The sequence below is a fragment of the Physeter macrocephalus genome, chromosome 7 (assembly GCF_002837175.3).
Source record: "Physeter macrocephalus isolate SW-GA chromosome 7, ASM283717v5, whole genome shotgun sequence".
NCBI classification, from domain to species: Eukaryota; Metazoa; Chordata; class Mammalia; order Artiodactyla; family Physeteridae; genus Physeter; species Physeter macrocephalus.
The window spans coordinates 37,505,548-37,517,483 of record NC_041220.1 but is presented as its reverse complement, the minus strand read 5'-3'; the positions used below and the strand labels follow the sequence as shown (position 1 = coordinate 37,517,483).

Sequence of the window (11,936 nt, the reverse complement as noted above, 5' to 3'; positions counted from 1 at the left end):
GTAAAGAAGAAAAAGGGCCTGACTGAAAAGTAAGTCATTATACATGGAGACCTTGCAGAAGTGATCCAAATCTGACTTAATATTGTGGACAAAATGGCGGTCATTACTGAGAATATTGTGAGCAAATATCACCAGCAGCAGCAGTAGAATTTCACAATTGCTTCAATAGGTGACATGAAGAATAAAAATGATTGGATTATCCTAATCTTCCTTGCTTTAGATGCTACAGAATTAGTAGTGTTAGCCCAGTCTTTTGAAATTTAATATATCTGAAGTAGCCAGAAAAGGGATTGAGGTATTTTAACATCGTGAGCCTGATTAAATTGCCTATGTCAAAGTCATGATGTCTTAAGATATAAAATAACTTCAGATTAAGTCGATCAACGAATTGTAATATTTTTCTAGGTGGTGATTTAAATGCTGGAGTCAAATTACATCCTTTAGAAGCCTGGGTTCTAAGAGAATGAGAGAATAAGTATAGAGTTATGGGAAACTCTTAGTCAGTGAAAGGTGGTTTAATATAGAACCTCTGAAAATTTGTAATGTTATATTGATGGTAAAGAAGTGAGAAGAAACTAGTTGACAACTTTTCTTTGAAGACAGAGAATAGATAAAAGATTATTATCTGTGATTTATGCAATTGGTCTCCAAAGTGGCATGCATGCACTCCACAGAGCACTGAAGTCAATAAAACGTGATTCAAGAAGAAAATATTTACTTACCTTTAAGTAAATATACATATGTATATAGATATAAATTTTATTCATATATGTATAGTATGTACATATATTGATTTTATATATTGATACTATATATAGTGATTGTATATAATTATATATTAGGACAAAAATTTAAAAGTAATTGAGCTTTTCTCAATTTGTAGTTTCACACTGGCATTCTCACTTAGTCCTTATATCAGATGACCATAAGTCAAGTAGGATAGTACCACAAATATTCTGAGGAAACAGAGGAATTCTAGGAAGACAAAAGAATTGAGTGGTTTTTTTTTTTAAATTGAGGTATAATTGACATATAACAGTACATTAGTTTCAGATGTAGAATATAAGGATTCTATATATGTACATATTGTGAAATGATAACCTTAATAAATCTAGTCAACATCCTTCACCACACAGTTACATTTCTTTTTCTTGTTATGAGAACATCTAAGATCTCTCTAAACAAATTTCAAGTATACAATATAGTATTTTTAGCTATAGTTAACAATTGTTTTGTTAGGTTTCTTTTTTTTTTTACTTTCTGTGCATTGCAATGGATTCCAGTTTGCAGATGATAAGGTGTCTTATACATAATTAATTGTAAAAAGACAAGGCCTTGAAATAGGAATAAATTTTACTTTTTATGGAATTAAAAAAAATAAAAATTCTTTAAACACACATAAGTTTTCCCATCATCTCATGGAAAACTACTTAAATGAATTGTAGAATTTTTTTTTAAAAGTTACACTTTTATCTCTCTTTAAAGATGTCTTTTCAAATTGTTTACTTTCTATGACAAAAAGTGCCCATCAGTTGTGATTTCAAAGACATTTGATGTTAACAATGAGTGAGAAAGTAAGGGCTTTCTGAAACGTAAGTCAAAAGTGAACTAAGGAGAGGGCATTTTGAAAATACTTTTATAGTTATAATGTTGTATTAGTGAAAATAATGTAAATGTATCATTTAGAAAAATCATATCAACACACTTAAAAAACTGGGAAACATAATTTTTTAACTTATTTCAAATTTTTCAAAGACCTTTAATGGCCTTTGAACTTCTTTGCTAGAAACATAAAAATGCAACATGAATGACACCTCATATTGCATGAAGACACAAATTTTGATTATCAAATTCCAGCAAAATGTTTTTCCTAAATGGTAGATAAAGTTGAAAGCTGAGTACATGATTTGGTAAGCACAAGAAAATTTACATTTTATTTACATTTAGACCTATGGTTTTAGTAACATATATTTTTCACCTTTATAATCACTGAGACAAAATACTTAATCTGAATCTAGAACCATATTTCCAAGTCAAAGTGTTAAATCAAAATTTTAAAAAATCATAAAGCCATTTCAGTCATTTTTTTCTCATTCTAAATTATTCTAAAAATATTTTAGTAATGGCAAAGGTACTTTGTATAATTAATAAACAAAATAATATATTCTGGATGATTTATGCCATATGTATCTCTTTTTAATTTCTACTTATGTCCATTTCATAGTGTGCATAATATATTTGTACAAAAGTATATAATTTACAAAGAAATAGATGTGTATATATTATTGGAGTATACTCAAAATTTTTATTGCAATGGTGATTGTTTAGAAAGATTTGGAGACTGCCAGATTAGATAGCAAATGTTCACAAAGAATGAAATTTGAGAACATCTGTTATTTTCCATATCATGGAAGATATTCAGTGATGTTTATAAATGTAAACAACTGAATTATCTGGAAGTCATGAGGTATGATTAACATGCAACAGCAGAAATTTGAGAACATGAAGGAGGGAGAATATAGGATAAGCTAGTGAGGGAATATGAGGATAAAAGTGAATAACTGAGACTTAAAAAAGAAAAATAGAAATTAAACTGTCCCCTCTAAATTCTTTTAATGAATATTTGACGTGCGTGGTTGGCTGCATAATTACTCTCTCTGCAGTTTACTGACTAGCAAATTTGTGAAAAATTACAATACCTATTTTATTTTATTTTTTTTATTTTTATTTTTTTTGTGGTACGCGGGCCTCTCACTGTTGTGGCCTCTCCCGCTGCGGAGCACAGGCTCCGGACGCGCAGGCTCAGCGGCCATGGCTCACAGGCCCAGCCGCTCCGCGGCACGTGGGATCCTCCCGGACCGGGGCACGAACCCGTGTCCCCTGCATCAGCAGGTGGACCCTCAATCACTGCGCCACCAGGGAAGCCCTTCAATACCTATTTTAAAGAACTGAATGAAGATCATCTGAAGTAAAGTCTTGTAAATTGTATAACATATTACTTGGTACAGAGTAAGTTTTCAGTAAATATCATCTATTTGTATTGTGGCTGTTTCTTGTGTTCTTCTTTACTTGCAGGACATTGGTCTTGTCCAAAAGGTCTATAAGACATTTGATACATGCTAAAAGATTCTTGAAATTTGGTCGTATTTGGTCCTGTCCAAAATGTCCATGTAGATATTTGGGCTATAACAAAAATTCCTTGATACTCAGGCTTGTCCAAAACCGTTTGGCATAGACCAAATGTGCTCATGGACATTTTGGATAGGATCAAATTTCAAGGACCCTTTAGCTTGGACCAAATGTCTTATGGACGTTTTGAATATGACCAAATGTTAACCCTTCTTACAATTAGTTATCTGTATTTTCTTTTTATTCGTTACCTGGCTTAAAGTTCTTTGAATTCAGGATCCATGTTTTATTCTTTGTTAACTCGAAGGCACATTATTTATACATAGGAAATATTTAATAAATATTAACGAGTTTGATACTATGATAACTCACTGTTGATTTTTCTCTAGAGAGTAACTAATGAATTACTATGCAAAAAATTGGTGATGTACATTTATTGGTTACTTACTTGGTGCTGTTTTAGATTATTAACATATAAACTATAATAGTAGAAAACTATAATTAACAAGCTGTCCAAAATTTAATCTATAGTAAAACATTCTATGGAAATACATTTCAATGAACTCCTTGCACAAAAAAGTCATTGATCTTATATTACTCTATCATTCTAAGCATATAACAAAGAGAATATAAGGCCTTTTTAAGAGGGTATTTTGGTTGTAATCCATCCATCTTGAAGACTCCTCTAAATATCTTCTTTACCTGTCCAATGACCCAGACCATGAATTTAAAAAACATAGAAGGTAAAATTATAGATTTTTAGACTTCATTTTATTATTTAGTCTTTAAGAATAATAAAAACATTGTGGAAGGTAGTTAAAATCATAAAGACAGTATTGATTTTTCATATGTAAACTTTTAAATTCTTTGAATATTCTATGTCAAACCACTAATATTAGTAAATAAGGAAACATTACATATAGAACTTTTTTTCACTAGACATTTGAAGGGATTTTTTTTCTTTTAACTTAAGTGCCAGCTAAAGCAGTTGGGAAAAGAGCAGGTATTTCTTAGATCTCTGAATGAAACTGCAATGTAGACCCTTTCATTTTCTTTTTATAATCTTCTTCAAATCTTTCATACTGGGCTACAGGGAAGTGATTTTTCCAATCTCCTGAAGTACCTGAAAAGAAAGATAAGATGGTAAATTTTAAGCTAGTGTAAAATTTCTTCCTATGATTAGTTTTAATTTTTTACCACCTTGTATTTTTAGACCTTTAATTTTATAATGCCATATCTATTCCATAACTCTGTTTCTCACTTCTTACTCCCACTCCCAGGCTCCTAGGCCTTCTTACTTTTCCAAAAATCCCCATGGATTTTTCCAATATCTTATATAAAGAAATAACTTCTTAAATATCTTCAAGAAAGGTCACTGGGAGAAAAATCCAATGTCTCAAAATCTTTATTCTTTGGCTTCAACAGCTTTTTAATAAAGGATCCAGAGAATTTTTCAATCATTTTAAACTATATATTCCAATGTCAAATGATAATTTATTGAAAAGGTTCCATGATCAATAAAGATTTAGAAACTACTGGGTTAAATGTAATTAAACATATTTCTTTATTATAGGATTGTTCATTCAATCTTCCCTATACTAACCACATATAAAACCTTAAAGGAAGGAACAGAATGCAGCATTTGCAATGAATATCTGATAGAAATAATACCATTTTCACAGAATATCTCACAGGGCAACCCAGAAGACACAGTTGGAAGCCCAGTTTTAGAGAAAAAAGGGAAGAAAACATGCAAAATAACTGTCAATCTGGTCCAGGACTTCTTAACTTTGGCATTTTGTTTTATATATTTATGTCTCCACTGTTGACATTTCAATCCAGACAGTTTTTGCTAGGGAGGATGTGGGGATTGCCCTGTGCATTGTGGGATGTTTAGCAGCATCCTTGGCCTCTATGCATTGGAAGTCAATAGCAAACCTCTAGTCATGACCATCAAAAATGTCTCCAAATGTTGTCAAACATCCCGTGGGAGGCAAAATCATATCTGGTTGAGTTCCAGATATTCCCAGCAAGGCTTTTCCATGGCATACTTCCTAACTTTCTAAAAAATATCTCTAGAATGTACTAAGAAACATTATAATTAAAATTACCCTTAATAGTCCCTTTATAAGCTCTCACCAAAACATCTGTCTCTCCAAAACTGTCTTAGATAATATTAATAATTATTTACTCTCTCCTTCACTGTAAGAAGATTTTACATCTCTGCCCATTGTCATGTGTTGTGTGATTCCTCCTTGCCTCATTAACTTTGGGCTTGGATTTTTGATATGCTTTGGCATACATATACTTTGGCATATATAACACATATGAACAGAAACTTTGAAGGGCATGGCAAGTTTCCAACACTTTTCTTGCTCTTCCTCTCTGCCATGATATTGGGCATGACTCACAAATGGGCAGCTCTTTCAGCCTGGGTTTCAGAAAGAGACGACACAAGAGGTTGAGACCATGAGAGCCAAACAAAACTAATCAGAGTCAAAAAGAAATGAGCAAAACTGCAGCAGCTACAAGTGCCCAATACACACCGATATTAAATGAAAAATAAATCTTGTGGTTTTAAGCTACTGAGATTCTTGGCATTGTTTGTTTTAGCAAAGATGACTAATATATACACAGCTAACAGAATCAATCAACCAGTTTCTCACCACACGCATGAACATACACACACGCACACACAGAAACACACACACGATTCAATTCAACATATGTTCAGTAAAGGATTATTTTGTGCAAGATGTTAGCTACATATTGAGTTCAGTGCTGAGGATGCAATGATTTACCATAATCATAGCAACAATCTCAAGGAATTGAGATTTTTCTCTCATTAATTTAGTATTCCCAACATCGTTTAAGCTATATACCTACCGGAGCAAAATTTTTAGGGAATATGAAGAATATCTCGATAATTCAGACAAATGACAGCCATTCTTCTGATACAACATTGGGTGCCAAAATCCATGTTTATCAATGTGTAGGCTCTTGAGTAAATATTTTTTATTAGAAAGCTTGTCTTACAAGTTAAATTTACAGTAGTAATAAAGTTTCTTTGCCACAAATTATTTCCTCTAATAATTTTTTTCGTAAATTTTTTTCTCTCCCCAGCATACTTAATCTCTTTCCATTTACTTTGATACTGCTCTTATCTGTCCATATACACTGTCCATAATATAACTCTCAATCCATACAGAAACTAGTATGTAAAGTTCTCACCCTTTCTCATGAAGGGAGGTACAGAATGATCCATACTAAATTTTGGTACAGTGGTATAATTTGCACTAGAATTCTACTTCATCATATCAAAGGAGCTATGATAGAGGATTTTTTTTTTATCCACAGTTTCTTCTGGCAGGTCTTTACTTACAAATTTTAATAATTTCTGAGTTTCACACTTTGGATCCTAAAAAAATTATAAAGATACAGGATTATTTCAGGTAGATTTAGTCATGAAGTAGGCAGTGCATTTAATAAAGCTCCACGTATGTAAATGTGCTGGAGGAAATGCTTTTATATTTTTATATGCCCTATTCATTTTCCTTTCCCAAGTATATATCCTATTCTTGGTTATTCCAAGCAACCATCTGCTAGAAGGAAGATTAAGATTTGTTTCAAAAAATCCCCCCAAAATAGGCTAATATTCAACCTTTCACATTCAAAAGTAGAATTAACCTGTAGAATAGCAGATGGTGATAAAACAAGCTACTATTATGATAAGGTATAATTTTCAAACTCTCTTGATCTCTTTTTTATAACATATCTAATATCAAGAATAGATTACCCACCAAACATTTAGAGAAGACTTAATGTGACTCCTCCCCAAACTCTTCCAAAAAGTAGAAGATAAATGAACATTTTCAAACTCATTTTACAAGGTCTCCATTACCCTGATAACAAAGCTAGACAAGGACAGTATAAGAAAAGAAAATCACAGGTCGATATCTCTGGTGAAAACCAATGCAAAAGTCCTGAACAAAATACCGGCAAACAAAATTCAACAGCACGTTAAAAGGATCATACACCATGATCAAGTGGGATTTATTCCAGGGATGCAAAAAATGTTTCAACATCTGCAAATCAATCAATGTGACACCCCACATTAACAAAATGAAGAATATAAATCATATGATCATCTCAATAGGTGCAGGAAAAGCATTTGACAAAATTCAACACTGATTTATGACTAAAGACTCTCAACAAAGTGAATAGAGAGAGAACATACATCAGTAAAATTAAGGCCGTATATGACAAGCCCAGAGCTAACATACTCAACGGTGAAAAGCTGAGAGTTTTCCTCTAAGACTAGAAACCATTGTTAACCATAGTTAATAATATTGTGTAGTGAATTTGAAAGTTGCTGAGAGTATATCTTAAGATTCTCATCACAAGAAAATAAAACGTGTAACTATGTGTGGTGATGGATCTCAATTAGACTTATTGTGGTGGTTATTTCACAATGTAGACAGGTATTGAATCGTTGTGTTGTACACCTGAAACTAATATTATATGTCAATTATATCTTGATAACAATAAAGAATAGATATACCTCTCTCAGGGAAATCTCTTATAGTGGAAAGAAGATACTCTTTCTACCTTTCACACTAATAGATTTTTTGATAGTCTGAGTATATGAGAAAGACACGAGAACAACTTGTTAGATACAATGAAAGGGTTGCATTCAGACCAGATAGCTTGTGCCGTGCTACACACTGGGGAAGTGTTCTTCTTCTTGGTGGTCCAAACCAAACTGAGATAGAGAGCCATAATCTTAGTGAACTGGTGAGATCAGGAAGAAAGGCAATCTGAGGTGTCGATTTCCTGAGCTACCCAACTCAATTCATGGAAACAGAACCGGAGAGTTTCTGTGGTGGCTCTAATAGAATCTATTTCTTGTAGCTACAGAACTTAACTTGGTAGAAATAAGATAACACACCTTAATTCTTCACGTGGAAGAATCACTATGAAAGTTGAATTCCCAGTTGTGCCTAGTCTATTATGTGAAAGTTACATGGAAAAGTGATGGGGAGATGTGGACTTCTGAGGCTTGGAATGGTAATATTTGGGGTGGATCTGATGACAGAGACTCTGGAACCCTTGACTAATTTTGACCTTTTTCAGACAGCAGATGTAGATTCTGCTCCCATACTTGAGAAGACTAAACTTCCTTTGCTTGAAGACCTTATTATGACCTTATGTGGGAATTTTCCTTTCAAGATAATGCTTACCCTCTTCAACCACTATTTGTTGTTTCTTGACCCATAATTAGGGTAATATATCACCCCATAATCTAGAGTGGCAAGTGCAAAGTGGTTTAAACAGGATGCACAATAAGCTAAGAAATCTGTCAGAGAGGGTTGCATTAGGTGAGTAAGGTTGTTTCTTTAGAAGCTCTGGAATAGGTTTCCCAAATAAGAGATGAAGAGTAGTCATAGTCATCCAAAGGAATTTAGGTGTGGACAGGCTCTCTGAGAGACATTCTATATAAGAGATGAGGAATATTTCTTAAATGAATTGTTTAAACAATCAGATCAGTATAGGTTTTTAATCAAATTGTAGAATGAATTATTTTCAATGCTAATAATTAGACTGAAGAAGAAAAAATAAAAGCTAGATGTTTTATAGATTACATAATAAAATAACATTGTTTCCCCACTGTGCTTGCCACATGGTGAAACAACCATGAAAAAGGTAATTTTAAGCTCTCCATTCAAGAAGCTTACATAACAGTACAGGAGACCAAAAAAATAAGTAAAGAAATACATATGTAAAATAATCAGAAGTGGTGGTAGACACTATGAAAATAACAATAGCAGCAAAAGAGACTTTGAAAGATGAAAACAAGGCAAGTTGTTTGACATTGTGGACATGAAAGAACTCTGTGGAGAGGTAACACTTAAGACATGAAGATAAGAAGAGGTTAATCTAAAAATAGTAGGAAAAGTGTTTCAGGTAGGCTCAACTTAGTGAGAAATGGAAAGTGGCACCAGAAGAGGTTGGAGAGATAGATAGGGACTAAATAATGCTTAACTCTATAAGTTATCTTAATGATTTTATATTTTACCTAGAGACAGAAGCCATTGAGAGATTTGGAGAAGGGAGTGGACATACTCTGATTTAGGTTTTAAGAAGATCATTCTCTCTGAGGGGATAATGCAAGCAAAATAAGTTCAAATAAGTCCAGATAGTTGGTTGAACTAGAGTAGGAGGCAGTAATAGTAGAAAGAAGTAGATTAAGTGAAGGATGAATTTTCAAGGCAGAGTTAATAGGATAGTAGTTTAGTCATATTTATAGATCAAAAAGAAAAGAAAGTGTGATACAAAGAAGATGAATCTTAGGTTTCCTTAAAAATAAAGAAATTGTAGTTTGCTTTTACCTCTTTCATGTCTTCATAGAATAAGTAAAGGACATGATAATCTTTTCTTCTCTCCCACCAGCCCTTAAATGGTCATACCAAGAACGAAAAGCCACTAAATTGAGAGATTAAATGTTCACAGAATTAAAATTATTTACATGAAGTAAAGAATTGTTAAACATTATTCCCAGTCATCATCACACAATACACATTGATTACTTATTAGATCAAGAACAAGAAGAGAAGTATATCAAATAACCCCTGTTCTCATCGAACTCACAATCTTGAGAAGGATGAATAACTTCTGTTATGGGATGAACTGTGTCCCCCTAAAATTCTTATGCTGAAGTCCTAACCCCTAGTACTTCTGACTACAACTTATTTTGGAAATGTACTGAAGAAGGAATTATTAAGCAAAAAGGAACCAGAAATTGAAGATTTAGAAAATTCTTAGCTTATCCATATTGCAAAAAACTGAGAAAGCATGCTCTGGAGAGAACACCAAGGGTGTGGCTGGTAACCTTTTTCAAAGAGATTAGGTGTGTGACTTGTGGATCCAATCAATCATCTCAGCAAAAACACTGCCAATTTGGACAGAAGGGGACAGTGACAGGATGAAATGCAAGAAGATTGTTGGACTTCTGGGATTCTACAGGCAAGAAATGGGCCACTAGAGCTTTGTGAACATGCTTTGTCCTTCAAGAATGACCCTGAAGGAGGTTCAGAGGTCACCAGGGCTGTCACTGCCACTACAGACACAGAGGGCACAGGCCTAGGGGGCAGGGCCACCACAGTGGGCCCAGAAGACAAAGCATCAAGTCAAGATGACTAGTCTCAAGACTTAAAATCTAATGGAATTTGCTCTGCTAAGTTTCAGGCTTTCTTCTTTCTGATTTCTCTCTTTTCATGTGGGAATGTTAACATATATGCCTGTCCTACAATTTTATTTTGGAAGGAGATAACTTGTAATTTGTTTTCACAGGTTCACAGCTACAGAAAGATTTTTTCTCAGGATAAAGCATACCTTAAGTCTCACCCATAACTGATTTTCATGATATTTAGATGATATTTTAGACGTAGAGTTGATGGTGGAATAAATTAAGACTTTTGGGGATGTTGGAATTATTTGGCACGTGAGAACATGAATTTTGGAGGCCAGAATGCAGAGGATTATGGGATGAACTGTGTCCCCCCCACCAAATTCATGTGTTGAAGTCCTAACCCCTGTAACTCAAAATGTGACTATATTTGAAGATAGTGTCTTAGGTAATTAAATTAAAATGAGGTCATTAGGATGGGTCCTATTCCAATATAACTTGTCTTCTTATAAAAAGAGGAAATTACAACAGACATACACAGAGAGATCATGTGAAGACACAGGGAGAAGATAGCCATCTACAAAACAAGAAGAAAGGCCTCAGAAATCATCTCTGAGGACACCTTCATCTCGGACTTCTACCCTCCAGAACTGTGAGAAAATAAATTCATGCTGTTTAAGCCACTCGGTCTGTGGTGTTTTGTGGCAGGCCTAGAAAATGAATACAACTACAAATAAATAAAACTAAAAATACAAAAGCAAGATGGCAGACACTAAGTGACACAGACAGTAAGTGGTACTGAAGTTCATAGGAGAAGGAGAGAAAAACACGGGGAACTGAGAGGTTAAGAAAGGGCTGTGGAGGAAGCAGAGTGTATTTAAATCTAAGAAGAGCTGAGCTTTAATAATGATAAGAATGAGTAGACATTCTATGGACAGAGAATAGAACAATCAATGGCAGTAGTAACAATTTATAGGATACCATTGAAATGTATTTGTCTCGAAAACAGAGTTTTATAGGAGAATGTTTATATGAGAATTATAAGTAGAGTTACTACCATGGGCATGAATATGTTTCCTAAAAGAGGCTCTGTAGAAGAACAAAGCCTTGAGTATAAAATTTTCACTCAAGAATTTCAGGTTTATATAATAAAAATGGAGGAATGGTAGAGAAAAGAGAGTCCAAAATATATGTATAAAATCAAAACAATACAATGGCATGGACAGTAAGAGAAGAAAGCACTTAGTAGTAGTCACTAAGCAGTAATGCAACAGAGACTTAAGACTGAAGACTCTGTATGTCACATATTCCCTAAAAATTCTTAAAGGGAAGAGACCATATATTCTGCTTCATCCATAGTCTTCCTAATACACTAGAAGGTGCTAGGCACATATTAGGTATATTAAAAACACAAGATTTATACTTAAACTGTATATCTCCTTGCAAAAATGTTTCACTATGGAACTCCATCATTAAAATAAGAGCTGGACCCACCCTTCCCAGTCATGAATTTACCCAGAAACTCCTCCCAAGTCCCAAGCTCTGGGTGCATTTTTGTCATCTGATAGAGATAATAGTAAGACATGGCCACATCTTTAGCATTCTGTGCCACATAGACCAT

At 33.7% G+C, this 11,936-nt stretch overlaps 1 protein-coding gene across 1 annotated transcript; it reads right to left on the bottom strand.

Moving 5' to 3' along the window:
* Window positions 1-4,139: 4,139 nt before the first annotated feature.
* Window positions 4,140-11,936, bottom strand: LOC102984027 (sulfotransferase 1 family member D1-like). The gene is given in 5 exon segments (XM_024132007.1): window positions 4,140-4,252; window positions 6,361-6,547; window positions 9,519-9,586; window positions 9,589-9,612; window positions 11,810-11,936. Coding segments are annotated over 5 exon segments (519 nt in total).